The sequence below is a fragment of the Phacochoerus africanus genome, chromosome 1 (genome assembly GCF_016906955.1).
Source record: "Phacochoerus africanus isolate WHEZ1 chromosome 1, ROS_Pafr_v1, whole genome shotgun sequence".
Taxonomy (NCBI): domain Eukaryota; kingdom Metazoa; phylum Chordata; class Mammalia; order Artiodactyla; family Suidae; genus Phacochoerus; species Phacochoerus africanus.
This window is the reverse complement of record NC_062544.1, coordinates 141,599,010-141,615,024: the sequence shown is the minus strand read 5'-3', so window position 1 is coordinate 141,615,024 and position 16,015 is coordinate 141,599,010. Positions and strand designations below refer to the sequence as shown.

The window sequence follows — 16,015 nt, the reverse complement described above, 5'->3', positions numbered from 1 at the left end:
TGAGTACAGGTGATGCATAATGGGCTTAGCAACCTTTTCTTCTACCACCTCTCTGGCCTCATGGGCCTCAATCCTCACCTCCAGTTCTCTGCCCCAGACATACCTAATCGCATCCGTGTTTTCTTACCTCCATGCCTTCTACATGTTCCTTCTACCTGGGAAATTCTCCCCCCTGCCCTATTCATCTTAGGTCTTAGCTTAGAGGTCACCTCTTCCAAGAAGCGCCCCCTCCTCCTTCCTCACAAGACCTGCCAGGCACTCCTTCCTTCTGTGGTTCTCAGTACCCCTGTTCATCGCTATCAGACCCTGTTTTCTAATGGTCAGTGTCTCCTCCTCAGGCCCCATACCCACCAGGCTCCAAACTTCCCCAAGGGAGGCCCCTGGCACCCAGCAGGCCCCTATCAAATGAGTCTGTAAAATAAACAAAACTCATCTGTGTGTCACATTTCACTCTTAGGGAAGGCAAACTGGAAGAATAAACTTCCAATTTCTATTAAAAGTGTGCCAAGGAAAACTGCAGCTCCCCTGCCTGAATCCGATTTCTTCAAGGGAAGGAGGAAGAAGGCAACTTCCGTATCATTAGCATCATCTTACAATTAGATTATCCTGTAGTCAAAGAGCTTATACCAGTTTTTGTCATCTCTTGCTATTGCAAGTTCTATTTAGAGTGTCCCACGAGACGGCTTGGTTATATAACATGAGCCAACATGGCCAAAAATAAAGTTCTGTGAAACACTCATTAAAAAAAAAAAAAAAAAAACCATTTCAAATGCTGTCACATTCTGAGTTTCCTTCAGATGTAAACAAGCAGCACTACATGATTAAGGCCACTTATATAAAGGAGTTTCACGTCTCCAGAACCACTGGGACCATGGCACCGCCCGGGGAAAGAGACACCCTTGCAGGTTCCAGCTGTTCCGCCAGCCTACTGGCTGCCCTGGTTCATTTCATCCACTTTCTCCCTGCAAACTGTCTCCTCGGCCCCAGCTGCTTACCTCGTCCCCTTTGATAGCTTCACAAAAGGAAAACCAAATTAGGAATGGGCACAAAGAGGCAGCTTTTCAGATATGCAGGAAGAAGTGGGCGCTGAGGCCTCTGTGTCCCCTCTCTTGGGTGTTTAGCAGTTGCAAGCTACTGAATGAAGCCTTTCACGTGGATTATCAGTTATTTAATCTCTTGACCCTATGAGGTTGCCATCAAAGTCATCATCACCTCTGTTTTACTCCAGAGGAAATGGAGTCTTGGATCACATATCTTGCCTAAGGTGACGTGACATGTACAAGTACATATGCCCTTTATGATGATACTGAACCATCATTAAAAAAAAAAAAATCCATCTTAAGTGTACACTTTGATAGCTTCTGGCTGTAACCACATGTAACTGCCAACACCATCAAGATATAAAGACTTCGATCCGCCTGAAGGGTTGCCTTGTGCCCTCTGCAGTTGATGCCTCACCCCAGCACCACTCCCAGGCAACTATTGATCTGCTTTCTGTAGCTTTTCTGTAGTTTTGCATTTTCCAGAATTTCATAAAAATGGGGGGAAAGTAATCATATTAGTAGACAGTCTTTCTAATTCTTTCACTTAGCAAAAATTTTAAGATTCATTCAGGGTATCATGTATATCATGATTTTGCTCCCTGTTGCAGAGGAGTATTCCATAATATGGATATGCCATCATTTATTTATCCATTCAACAATTAATGGGTGTTTGGGTTATTTCCAGTTTGGAGTTATTATCAATAATGCTACTGGGAACATTCAAGGACAAATCCTGGAGTGGGTTTACGTTTTCATTTCTCTTGGACAAATATGTGGAAACAGATTTTTGGATTCTAAGTATATGTTTAAATTTAGAAGACACTATCATACTATTCTGCAAACTGATGGTACCATTTTCCTTTCCTATCAGTAATGTATGGGAGTTCTACTTGCTCCACATCATCATTAATATTTGGTATTGTCAGTTGTTTTAATTTTAGCCATTCTAGTAGGTTTCTAGGGGCATGTTATTGTGGTTTTCCTTTGCATTTCTCTAATAACTACTGATCTTGAATATTGTTTTATGTGCTTATTGGCCATTCATGTATCTTTTTTTGTGTGAAAGATCTGATCAAATCTTTTGACCACTGTTTTAACTGGGTAGTCTTTTTTGTTATTGAGTTATAAGAGTTCTTTATATATTCTGGATCAAAGCCTTTGTTTGATATACATTTTATAAATAATTTCTTCCAGTCTATGGTTTTTCTTTCTTTTTTTTTTTTGCTATTTATTGGGCCGCTCCCGTGGCATATGGAGGTTCCCAGGCTAGGGGTCTAATCGGAGCTGTAGCCACCGGCCTACGCCAGAGCCACAGCAACGCAGGATCCGAGCCGCGTCTGCGACCTACACCACAGCTCACGGCAACGCCGGATTGTTAACCCACTGAGCAAGGGCAGGGACCGAACCCGCAACCTCATGGTTCCTAGTCGGATTCGTTAACCACTGCGCCACGACGGGAACTCCCTCTATGGTTTTTCTTAAATGCTTTATCAACATCTTAAACTGCCACTTAGGATCTCGTATAATCAATGTGACAAGTACAACCCATGTACTCAAATGCTGAAGGGGACAATACAAAAACGTGTTGTCTTCCCACTATAAAAGCAGAGTTAAAAATTAATGCTAGATTCAAAAGAAACAATTATAGAAAGACTTCTTTGAGACAACTGGAGAAACATGAATATGGACAAGCTATTACATGATGGACTGTTAGTTTTGTTAGATGTGATAATGGTATGGTGATTATACAGATTTTAAAATATTCTTAGAAGGTAGAGATGCTCAGTGAAATATCTTTGTGCAAAACAACAAGATGTCTAGACTTCTTTAAAATCTTGTAGCAAATACAGGAGTATAAATAAAACAAAATTAGCACAATGTTGGTAATTGTTAAAGCTGGGCTGATGGGAATATGGCAGTTTATTATGCTGTTCTTTCTACTTGTGTATATATTTAAAAATTTCAATAGTGAGAAAGTTTTTAAAAAGTAGTACTTTCTGTGCTTTAATTATCATGGCATGTCTACAAATTCAGTAAGGAATCTGAAGCTCCCCAATGTTCATACTTTGCAAAGATTCTGTGGTTCATCACTATTTTCCCCTTCAAATAAAGGGGGAAAATGGAACTTTTGAAAAGGGAGCTTTTAAGGCCACAGTGTCCTTGGCAGCCACAAGCCATGTAATTCACAGAGTGACATCAGTACACATAGCAAGGTCATTACATACCTACAAAAGGAAAGTTTTGGAAATCTTGGTTTTAAGATTCAATACGAACAAATATTAATCTCAAAGAAATACTTTCAGGTAACCAAGCAGATCTTGTTTCGAGGCAGACCTAGTACAACACTCCGCTTGAAGATGGTGAACAGTGAGCATAGACGATGCTCCTAAGACATCTTGAAAAAAAATTCCTCTGAGTTGATGTGTCTGAGGTAATCTCAGTCACAGTAGAAGGGGAAGGGCTTCCTCAGTTAGATCAACCTCTTTCTAAGGACACCTAATTACGTTTTCTGTTTACTCCATCAGTATCAAGTTCTAAAGCCCACATTGTCAAAACGGGAAGCCTGGACTTCTTTATTTAATTAAAAAAAATTTTTTTTTTAATTTTATGGCTGCACCCACAGCATATGGAAGTTCCTGGGCCAACGACTAAATCTGAGTCACAGCTGTGAGCTATGTCTTAGCTGTGGCAATGCAGGATCCTTTAACCCACTGTGCAGGGCCAAGAACTGAACCTGTGCCTCTGCAGCCACAATTTTTTTTTCTTTTTCTTTTTTTTTTTTGTCTTTTCTGGGGCCGCTCCCACAGCATTTGGAGGTTTTCAGGCTAGGGGTCTAATCAGAGTTGTTGCCACCGGCCTACACCAGAACCACAGCAACGTGGGATCCGAGCCGCGTCTGCGACCTACACCACAGCTCACGGTAACACCAGATCCTTAACCCACTGAGCAAAGCCAGGGATTGAACCCGCAACCTCATGCTTCCTAGTCAGATTCGTTAACCACTGTGCCATGACGGGAACTCCTGCAGTCAGATTCTTAACCCACTGTACCATAGCGGGAACTCCCGAGACTGGACTTCTATATAGATCAACCAGGGTTGATGCCACCTTGAGTGCCACCATTGTAAAGTTGGAAGGACCTTTAATAATCATCTCATCTAGCAGGTCATGAACTTGGATGGGCAAGAAATAGGATGTTCCAAGATCCTGACTGGGGCAGCAATTGTCTTCCCTTGATCTCTGTAGGAGTTTCCAAATTCACACCTAGGTTTCACAACCACTGGCTCGATTTAAGCACCTCTTAACAGAGAGGGTAAGGAGGGCTAGGTGAAGTGCCTTGCCCAGAGGCATGTGGCAGATGAATGGCAGGGCCAGGAATAGACAGGGAGTCTGGACTTTGTACGTCTAGCTATCCCACTGAAAGAGGCTTATCACTGAAGAGGGTAGAGCCGTCAATGAACTATCCCCAGATCTTGGCCTCAAAACTGTCACAAGTGACCAGTGAAGAAGACAGCCAAGGTATATTATAATAATCAACTTAAAATATTTTCAAAGAAGTGAGGGTAAATGAAGACACATCCAAAGGAATGGCTGAACAATCTGCTGTGATGGGCATGACAACCCCCTTGAGGTAAAAGGAGGCCTGGATTCTGTCCTCTGTGCCTAGCTCTCAGCTGACCACTGCCTGCCCTTACCTATGCTGACTGGCAGCCCAGGGAAGACAGACACTTCCCAACCCCAGAGAACACTGCAGAGCCCTGTGGACCAGCCCAGCTTTTCAGATGGGGCCACTTATGATTCCTGACATTGCATTTTAAAGGAAACCATTCCCTCTCTTTGGGCTTGCATTTAAGTACTGCTTTTGAGGGGAAAAAAATCACTCAAGTGGAGCCCTCAACATAGCTTAAGGCCAAACAGAAAAACTAACCTTCAAAAGAATAAGCTGGACATGTCATATAGCACATTAGTTTCAGTTTGGACCTGAAATTTACTTCAACAACTCTGTTTACACATCTGCATTATTAAGCTCCAGAATTGAGCCTGGAACTTACTCCTGCATTATTTTCCTGTTTTACTTCTGGGCTCTTCATTCCATTATGTTTCTCACACAGTGGCTCCTAGCAGGTTGTGATATACATATGGGGAGAGATCTGCCAAAACTCTCTGATGAGAAATGCAGCTGCAAAGGAGATCTCCCAGGAGGCTGCAGCAGGTTATCAGAAAGGGGGCCATGGATGTTTATTGGAAGAGAAGCTTCCACTGGCCTCCAGAACCCCACAAGTGTAAATATCTCCAGAAAGCTCTTAAGCAAACCGAGGAGCCCTAACCAGAAAAATGTGCCTCCTGAACAGTTTGCCTTTTCTTCACAAAATGTGTGGGATGCGTGTACAGATGACTGGGAGGAGATGAGTGTGGGGGAAATCCATGAAGACCAGGGACAGCCCGCTTCATTATGTGAATAATGGCATGGAACCCTTAATAGACTAAACAGCCAAGAATGGCCAGTCTGCAGTCATTCAAACCTTGTCTTCCACCACCTAGGGCGAAAAAATTAAAACAAATAAAAAAATAAATTCCAGAGATTTCTAACAAATTTTTTTTTAGTCTGAAATCAATTCCACAAGTTTGGCATGGGGAAAAAAACCTATTGGACTGAGCATCAAAATATCTATGTTTTAGGAATAGCGTGACCACTAACTGGCTGTGTGACTTCGGCTAAATCTCTCAACTTCTCTGTGACATAGTTTCAAGACATAGTTTCCTGACACATGAAACAAAGAGGCTGACTAAAATGATCTCTGGCAGCTTTAATACTGTATATAGCTGCTTCTCTTTCTTTCCTGGGAAATAAATATGGACACACAATTTATATTATTTGAAGTTAAGACTTAAAAGTAAACCTGTGGTAAAAGCTACCCTCTCATCTTGCCTGAACATGGGTAACTGGGGCCCCATGAATTGCACCAATACTTCCAGGGATCAGATTTAAGATATGAATTATAACCTTCCTGTTTCTTCTGGAAGTTTCCTTGAAATGAAAGATAGGGGTAGTACCTCCTCGGACTCCTTTAAATGGGTAGAAAAATGCCACAAGCAGATTCATCAGGACTGCCAGGTTAAACGAAATGCTGCTCCAGAAAGACATGTTGCGGGCGCACCAGTACAGGACAGGCTGGGCTGTGGAGACAGACAGAGCCCCGTGAGGTTCCAGACCACAGGCCAGACGCTGGGAATTCCAGCCACCCTCCCTCCCGCTCTGCCCCTACAAGTCCACTTTTGTTTCCAGTTTTTACCACAACAGTGAGAACGCTCATTTGTTTTGAGGTTGACTCATAGGCCCAGAACGACACCAGATTGGTTTATTTCCATGGGGAGCCCTTACTGGAACAGAAGATGTATTTGGGGAGAAAGGAAGAGAAGAGAGGAGCAGAGGTGGAGCATCTGAGAACCCTACGTGCCCCTGGCAAAACCACCGGTTATGGAAGCTGGGGGTTATCCAGAGTTCACTTACCACCCCCCACCCCCACCCTGGAGCTCTGGGACTGGATGGGATGCCCAAAGAAGCCTGAGAATTGAGTGAGGCTTTTAGAAGTCTGGGGAGCTGGTTGGGGGCGGGGGGTACTCAGCTGGGCACCAGGCTAAGAATGTTACCACTTCCATGCTCCTCCCTTGCTCAGAATTCTCCACTGGTGCCTAAAAGTCAGATAAGGATCCTTTTGCCAGCACCAACTCATCTGCCATTTTCCTGATGTCTAGGGACCACTCTGGGGGGCAGAGGAATGAGGCGTGAGAGGTGCTGCTGTCTGTTTCCAAAGCTTCTGGAGAAAGGATGTGGCACTAAAGCCCCCACAAAGGGCAACCGACCCTAGGGCAGTGCTGCCATCATCCTGATGCTCAGTCACTGACCAGTGACACCACACTGGCTGCACTCCCAGCATGAGGACAAGAAGCTGGCGGCCACACTGGGTGAACTGGTGCTTCTTTCCCTTTGAATCCCTCAGCGCTTAGGATGAGGCTCAAAAACAGATATGGCAGAAGTAATACCTATCTCCATGCCAGAGGCCAAATTTCCAAAAGAGAGTCTCATTCAGTGTTATCCTCCTCCAAAGAAAATCATGGAGTGAGAATGGATCTCCAGTGTGTACCTCTCTTTCCCAATGAAATCATCATTTAACCGTAGGAGAGCAGCCAATGATAGATCCAATGACTCCATAATGATGCCTATAGCAGCAGCCAAGCATTTGGAAGCTTCTCACCCAAATCAAGTGATGGCACAATTATACAGAGCCCTGGATAATTTAATAACTGCTCGTGTCAGTCTGCACTTGGTAAGGGGCCAGGTTTCCAAACTGTGTAAGCCCTAAATCTAGTTTAAAATCTCTCATTTTATAAATGAGGGAAGCTAAGGCCCAGCAGACGATAGAAGCTATGCAGATCTCATCACCCAGCTCAGAGATACCTGGGGTCAGTGACAGAGACAAAGTTAAGTGGCTCACATCTCCATTCAACAGAGGAACTGACCAGGAATCAGACACCCTGGAGTTAATGACTGACTTTTTTTTAAGTTAACTGCCAAAGCAAATTTAAGCTAAGAAAAACCACCTGCTCCAGAAACAAGAGCTATTGGTGTTTCTTTTGGGAGAGAGGCCATTTCTAATCTGAATATGAAAACTCCAGAGAGGACAGAAGAGAGGGATGGTGAGGATGGCAAAAGGTTGATTAACTGTTGAAGGTGAGTGATGGATGGGCTCATGGGAATTTACAACCGCCCCCCACTGCCCCCAATTAGGGCATGTATAGAGTTCATGAGAAGTTAAAAGAAAAAAATGGTAGGAAATGACAAAGCTCAGTGATTGTCTAAGTAAGCCAGATTTATCGTCTTCAGAGGAGCTGTCGATGTCAAGCATGAAAGTAGCCACTATACACTGCTTTCATATAATTGCAATAAGTGGTCTTCAGTTATGGCACATGGTTCACACACCTTTTATTTATAAGGTTAACATTGTACTTAAATGTGGTGTCATTCTGAATACCAACAAACATTCAGTCCTTCAAACCAATTGCGTATCTACGCCGGTGTGAAAAGATGGGGGGTACCATGATGCCAGATAGGCAGGACATCTCTTGGGAACACACTTCCCTAGGTGTTTTTGTTTTTGTTTTTGTTTTTTTTTAAGTAACTGGGGCTTGCTTGAGGGATTGGATTTAATGTGCACATAGCAACAGAATTTCCCACTCACCAGGTAACAGAATGTCAGCAGATGCAACTCAGCCTCACTTTCCTTCACTATCTTCTATTTTTCTTAGTGCAGAGTTTTCACATACTGGGGCTGGGGTCTTCAGATGTTGTTAGAGAGGCTCAGTGGAGAGAAGATGTGAACACACAGAAGGGTGTGTGTGTGTGTGTGTGTGTGTGTGTGTGTGTGTGTGTTGTGAGCAGAGCAAGAAAGAGGGTCTCAGGAGAGCACAGGACCTGAGCATCTTAGTCCTTGCAGAAAAAAAATATAAGCAACATGAATCTCAGACAGACCTCACTTTGAAGCCTGAGCTACAGATTCACTAGGGCATACCTGATTCTCTGTGATACTTTCAGGAAAAACTAAAGCAGTTTCATGACTAAGCCAGGGGAATCTCTCCTGTGGATTTATTAGAAGAGAAATAAGCTACTTAGAAGGGAAGGGGTATTTCATTTTAATTGCACTTCTAATGAGTACTTTTCTCCTCTCCCTAAATATGCAAATCATGTTTAATTCAGTTATTACTTTCAATTTTTCTCTTAGCAGCAGAAAGCTTTGAAGCCAATTAAAATCTTTCAGTTGACAACTATAACTGTGTTTAAGCTTCAACGAAACAAAAGCTGTTTTTGAAACAAAGACAAAATAAGAGAAGGCGTAAGCTACAATGCAATAGAGATCTTGGAATAATGACATAGCCATTCTGTAATCAATCAATCGAGTAGTCCTATTGCCCCACTTTTTAGGTAAGGGCCTAGAAGAGATGAAGTCAGTGGTCAAGGGCCATAGAGGCAGGTGGGGGGGAGGCAGAAGTGGAATGGAATTCAGGCCCCCCACCTCTTGGGGCTGAGATCTTCCTACTCTGCCAGGCTGAAGGCAACACCTCAGAGAGGAATGACAAAATACCTCATCATGAAAGGTGAAAAACCCTTCTTTCAAGGCCTAGGTCCCTTGGAAAGCCTATTAGATACCATAATTCTGACAGACTGAGTACACCTGACCAGTCTTAGTAGGCTCATTTACTGGTAAGGGTGAAATCACAGGTTTAATAAGTCTATGAGGTTTGGATACATGAATTCAGGATTATTTCCAGTGAAAAACAAAACCAACAAATTAGAGGAAGTTTGATTTAACGTAATAGCTGAAAACCCAAGAGTACGCCATGGATGAGGTTCATGTTGACCTTATGAGGTATCTTTTTCCTCTTATTGCACAAGCACGGTGCTGTGCAGACATTCAGCGCCACTCACAACGCCTGCAGCTGGAAGAACTTAGAAGTCCACAGTGGCTACAAGGACACGCTGCTATTACGTAAACTTGACCCTTAAGTCTTCTAAAAGGAGGACATATATGTTCCGTTAAAGGTGGACACTGTCTATCAGACACCAAGCATGGAACCAGGTGAGAAATGTTGGCTCAGGGAAACATTTTATAATGTTTTCAAGTGCCAGAGATGAGGTAGGTCCTGCCTTAGAGATGCGCGAGCATGGTGTGGAGGTGGGGTGAGACGAGCACTTGCACAGCCCCCTCTATCACCCAGCGGATCTAGGCTGCAGAGGGGTGGGCAGCCAGGCGGCCAAGTGGAAATAGCAAGCAGTACTGGGGCTGGTCTACGCCAGCTCAGACTGGTGGGGGAGGATGAAGACAGAGGTCCCAGGAACTGACCTCCATCCAGCCTAGCTCCCCATCCTGCAGCAGAAGCCCAAATGATCACAAGTGTAGGGTTTCAAGTAAAAATCTTGGCCACTGACTACAGAACCATGCTTTCTAAGCTTGTCACAACAGTTGGTACCCAGCATCCTGAAAGATCTCATTAAAACCCTCATGAACACTGGGAGTGCAGAAGCCCTCTGGGACAGTCCTATCAAAATGTTCTAGATGAGTCAATGGGACTCGCGGGTGAGCAATGATGCATTTCGCATGGCAAATGACTCCACCGCCTATAAAAATGACACCAGGGTCTAAAATCCAAGCTACTCCATAAAGGGAGAAGCCCAGTATTTTCTGAGCAGGTGTGCTAGTAAATGGACAGTTGAGCACGCTGAATTTCCTGCTCAAACATATCATCCTGTGAGCTCTAGGCTTGCCTATTCTCCCTTTTATTTCCTACATCAAGATGCCAAAAAAGGGCGTCATTCTAAATCCTCCTTGGAGCTCTCCCCCCAGATCAAAGGCTACAGGAAGGAAGCTCTTTCAGGGGAGGCACCTCCCTGAGCCTGGTGCCCCTCTATCAGCTCCAAGGATGCCCAGCTCTTCCCATGTTCAGAGGGCGAAAGAATTCTCAACTGCACCAGCTCCGCTCCCACTTGGTGGTCCACATGCCCACCATCCAGTGGAGGCACGTAAGGCCCCAGGAGCACGTCCCTCTGTCACAGTGTTTGGAGGTTGTGCTGACCCACCTCTCAGCTTCTTCTGCCAGTTCATCTCATTGAAGAGGTCTTCAGACCGCAGGAAGAAGTCATTGATCTTGCTGCCTTGTTCATCCCTCTCTGTAGTGTAGTATATTCGGAGTTTTGACTCCTTGGTCAGGAATTCACATATGCTGGGCACAGGGAAGACAATCTGTTCCATGGTCCTGTCTAATCTGACGATCTAGGGTGAAAAAGTGGGTGGGGTTCAACAGTCATTTTCAAAAACCCTTTTACAAAGGGTCTTTGCTTTGGCCACAGGCTGGGCATTCATGATTAAGCATAAGACAGACCTCCTTTGGGGTCTTTCCTGATTCTACAATCCCCAGACTGGGCTTTATCTCTTAGATTTATATAAAACACAGTTTTGCTAAGTCTATGAAAGTATTTTTCTAACCTCAGACATATTAATTGTACTGTGATTAAGTTTCATCTGGGACAATTCAAATGAGTTTCAGGGGTCTACTCAGATGAGGCTCTGGAGTGTGCATGTCTCACAGGACTTTCTGGAATGAGGGAATGGTTCTGTATCTGTGTGCCTGCCCTGTCCAAAAGGAGAGTCATGAGTCACATGTGCCCAGTGACTATAGTACATGTGGTCAATGCTACTGAGGAACTGAGATTAATATTTAATTTAACATAGAAAACATGGCTAGCAGGCATCCTAACGGGCAGTGCAGCACAAGGCTGTTGTGCAACCCTCACCTAAGTCTATTCTCATATATATTTGTCTTTTGTCTTTTTAGGGCCATACCCGAGGCATATGGAGGTTCCCAAGCTAGGGGTCGAGTCAGAGCTGTAGATGCCAGCCTATACCACAGCCCCAGCAAGGGGGAATCCAAGCCGTGTCTGTGACCTACACCACAGCTCCAGGCAACACCGGATCCTTAACCCACTGAGCAAGGCCAGCGATCGAACCCACATCCTCATGGATACTAGTTGGGTTCACTTCTGCTGAGCCATGACGGGAACTCCCCATTCTCATATTTCAAAGTCAGGTTCTTTTTCCTAGCTGGGAACCCTAAAACGAGACCTTCAGTTTATACAGTTACACTGACCTCCCACCTCTGACTTGTAAGAGCACCTGATGTGCATGATCAATGAACCAATACACCCATTTCGTGCTGGTCGAGAACACACTGTTCCTTAAACACACTTTGTTGGGCCCTGGGCTGGACACCTCACAGGTTTTCTCCATGCCCTCCCAAGACTGGCTTAGTCCCCAGAGAGGGTAGCCTGGTTGAGACTGTTCAAAAATTTCAACACCACATTAGACAAAGTCCAGAGGGGCAGAGAATTCAAAAGGGATGCAGGCTGTGGGCTGCAGTGCAACGGGGGCATGGCCTCCCTTTATCCTTCCTCCCCAGGGGCTACAAGGAGATCTGGTTCTTGCTCTCCCAACACTTTGTTCCCAACTCAGCAAGAGCGGGTACTCAGAGCAAGCTGTTCCGGGAAATTCTCAGAGGGGAGACAGACTCCCACAGCCCTGACTCCATGAATCTTCAGACCAATGGTTTCCAAACTGAGCTGGAGATCCTATTACGGAAGCTTCCTTATCCTACCAATTGTGGTTCACAAGCCAACTTCATTTAACTGGAATTGTGTGTGGTGGTGGGGAGGCAGGGGTGGCAGGTGGTGGTGCTCATGCTGGTGCACACATAGACTCAGGCACCAACTCTGTGGTCTCCTGATCTTGAGAGCTGGTCTGCCTCATAGAGCCAAGTGGGCCCTGGATCAGTCCCTCCCTACACAGAAGGAATATGATCTGAGAAGTGGGTCTGGGCTCAGGAGGCAGCAGAGGAGGAGACAGGAGGCCTCCTGGCAGGGACTGACCCCAAGACTCCAGGTCTGCGCAGCCCAGGTGACCAGAGTGGAGGCACGAGGGTCTGCAGGAACCCTGCGGGGTGGCGGGGGGTGGGGGCGGCAGCGGCGGTACAGGGCTAATTCCCTGGGAAACTTCAAGGTGCGGGCCCAGGAACAGGATTGAAGACCCAGCCCAGGCCTGGCTGTTTCTCCCTATCCTTGAACATCAACCCATGCCTCTTTTTCCAGTCAACTTATAATTAGGAATCTAAATAGATCCAAGCCCTTCTCCCTCCTCTAACAGGCTGGGTAACCTTGTTCATCCTTCATAACTTGATCAAGTGTCAGTCTGCTCCCCGCCTAACCATCGAGATCAGTGAGGTGGTCTCTGGGCTCCCTCTCCTCTGATGTCTATGCTGCCAACACCTGAAGCTTGTCCTCCAAGGGCCTCTTGGAGGACAGATCTTGCCCTCGGTCAAACTTCTAGTCGTTAACAGTAAATCAAGAATATGTGCTCACACTGACTGTCATGGTCAACTAATCAGTGAAATGACTCATTTTATGAGGACAGCCCAGGGACTGGAGATAGAGGCTAAGAGTATACCCTTACAGGCCTCTATCCTAAATGCTTCCTATGGCCCAAAGGAGTCTATTAGTCCTTCAAAATCCTTGCTCTGACACTGATGTTGACTTCGTGCATTTTCTCACTAGCCAAATCAGACACACTATCCCTTACTGCCAGGACCCTGCAGACCTAAGTCTGTGCTCTCCTGGCTGCTAGGAAACAAAGCGGGTTACATAAAAAGCACCCCTAGGCTCTGGGGTCAGCTGGACCTGGCTGAACATTCCAGCCCTGACACTGATAACCAGACAAATGACACATCCTCCCTGAGTCCTACTTCATTTTTTTTGTTTGTTTTTTAAGGGCCGCAGGTACAGCATACGGATGTTCCCAGGCTAGGAGTCCAATCAGAAAGTTGCAGCTGCTAGCCTACACCACAGCCACGGCCTCATTAGACCCTAGCCGCACCTGTGACCTACCCGACAGCTTGTAGCAAAGCCAGAGCCCTAACCCACTGAGTGGTGCCAGAGATCAAACCTGTGTCCTCATGGACACTAGTTGGGTTCGTTTCCACTGCGCCACAACGGGAACTCCCTTGAGTCGTATTTCAGAGTTTTCTCACTCTGCAAAATGGAGATGATTCTATATAGCTCACTGAGGATGAGTCTGGTTTGTTGTGTGTGTTTTTTCCAAAGCAGATCTGACGGTCAGTGTAAAACTCTTGATGGTCCCGCAATACTCTGAGGTTCAAGTCCAGACTCCCCCAAGGATGGCAGGCAGGACCCTGTGGGGTCTGTGCTGCCAGTCCTTCCTTTCTGATTGAGTGCTGCTCTCCCTCCAGCTCACCAAATCCCAGCTCCCACCCTTGCTTCCCTGTGTCTGAAAAGCACTTCCGTCCTGGCTCTGCCTGTTCACTGCCATCTTTCTTGTAGTCTATGCTGAGACAGCATTTCTCAGAAGAGGGCTCCCTAACCACCGCACTCCATGGTAGGGGCTCTGCTGGACTTCCTCATCAGAGCTTGCATCTGTCCTCATGGCCTTGTCAGAATTCAGAGTAAATGTGCACTGTCTCCTTGTTTGGATGTCTCAGGGCTGACTGGCTGTCACTGGCTACTGGCGCGAGCACAGATCAGGTGTGCTGCGTGCTCATGACCTGCTGACTGCACGCCAGCCCCAACCCAGGCCACCGCACTGGAGGCAACCAGCCTTTACCTCTATCTGGGCTGTGTGCTTGGCGTAAAACTCCAGTGCCTCGTCTCCGTCCACTTGGCCACCCGGTTTCAGCATGGTCTGAAGTTCTTTGTTGTGCCTCGCCAGCTAGAACACAAGTACAGAGAACAGGGTCGTCAACGTCTCTGAAGCAGGAACATGAAGCTCCTTTGCGGCTCTGGGTATGAAAGACACAGGTGACCGGCAGCGGCAGGTTGGAAGGCAGAGGGGGCAGGAGGCCTGCTGCCTCCCATCTGCACCATGGCTATTTTGGGAACTGGGCAGAGCAGTGTGGAAAATGCACACCCAAGGCCCTGCTTTCCCCCTGACTTCCCTAGCCAGGCAGGAGGGAGATGGGTTCTCTGTCCAGCCCCATGGAACCCCCATGTGAAATGTCCTGAGACCTTTCAGTGGCTAAATGCGAGGAATGGAGGGGACAAGGGGCGTGGACCTGCAACCTGGGGCCCCACACCCCACTGTTTTCTTGAACTCCTCTGTCTAAGAGAGGTGAGAGGGACAGGAAGTGCCAGCCTGCAGCAGAGTTTTAGCTGCCCACACACACCCGAGGCTCCAGGTACCTCAACCTCCAGAAAGAGGAAGTGTCTTCAAAGGCCCAGCCACTTGGGAAAAGTGTTACGAAACAGGGCGTTTTGGTGACAGGTAGGAAGTATTACTACATCCTCCAAAAGGCAAACAAAAAGAAGTCGTCGTGACAAGTTCCCAGAGATTTCTAAGTGTGATAGGCCAGGCTGCTGAGGATTTCTTTCTTTAGATTGTTAAGACAGACGCATCAATATTTATAAGAAGACTAAGACTCCTTTCAAGTGTCTTGAGACAGAGTCATAAACTATGCCAGTGTCACTGCTCAGTGTGAATGCTTTTCAGAAATGTGGGGGTTTTCCAAGGACATGACCCTGTGGGGAGGGAAAAATGAAAGCATCCTGGGGCCAGGTGGCTGGTAGGACCTGAGAACCATGTTACTGTGAACCCGAACCACTCCAGGTGAAAAGCTTAAATGAAAAGCAAGTTGAAGGGTAAAATCCAATGGGAATTCTAGCACCGAATGTGGCAGGGGAGCCTGAGGAGCGGTAATACCTGATGAGCTAAGATGTAGATGTTGTGGCCCACGTTCCTGGGGGAGGCAGCTCCATCCTCACCATTCTCTCCATCCTCAAACTCCACCTCACCTTGCATGTAGGCTTTCTTGATCACTTCCACCTGCAAGAAGGGCCAAGGGCACAGAGCTCCTGTTTCAAGGAAGATCCAGCCAGGGCTGGCAGTGATAGCATGCACACTATCAGTCTCCCCTCCTGGGGCAGACATGGCTCATCAAGCTCAGCACGTTTTCCCACCCAGAGTGGACACAGCCTCAGAATCCTTCTCAACATGAGCACAGGCAGTCACTGCCAATCACCCTTCTCTAACGTGACAAGGGAAAGCCAGGTGCTCTGCCCTAGGCCAAGAGATATTCTGTGGCTGGTTCATGAAAGGGATAGTGGCTATAAAAATCTCTCCAAACAATATGATATGAAGGCTAGAAGCCAGGCTTTCCCTCTCTCTCCATTTCCTCTGCCAACTCTCCCCACCTCCTCTACCTTTGCCATTTCAGGCCAAACTAAAACAAAAGCCATTCACCTTTAGGAATAGCTGGTGAAGCTGTTTGCTGACTCCAAATTGTTCCCTGTCCCCCACGGCCTACTCCATGAACAAGGGACATCTACCAGCCCTTTGCTAGGTGCCAAGCACTGTGCTTAGC

General features: G+C 46.3%; 1 protein-coding gene across 7 annotated transcripts in view; it reads right to left on the bottom strand.

The window, feature by feature from the left end:
• ITPR1 (inositol 1,4,5-trisphosphate receptor type 1) overlaps positions 1-16,015 on the bottom strand; it is a 331,954-nt gene that overhangs the window by 41,679 nt on the left and 274,260 nt on the right. For all 7 annotated transcript variants that reach the window (XM_047779506.1, XM_047779516.1, XM_047779541.1 and 4 more), the window contains 4 exons: positions 15,355-15,477; positions 14,263-14,367; positions 10,677-10,869; positions 6,098-6,220 (listed from right to left, as the gene is read on the bottom strand). In XM_047779506.1, the coding sequence (XP_047635462.1) occupies positions 6,098-6,220; positions 10,677-10,869; positions 14,263-14,367; positions 15,355-15,477 (544 nt within the window). The remainder of the gene's footprint in view (positions 1-6,097; positions 6,221-10,676; positions 10,870-14,262; positions 14,368-15,354; positions 15,478-16,015) is intronic.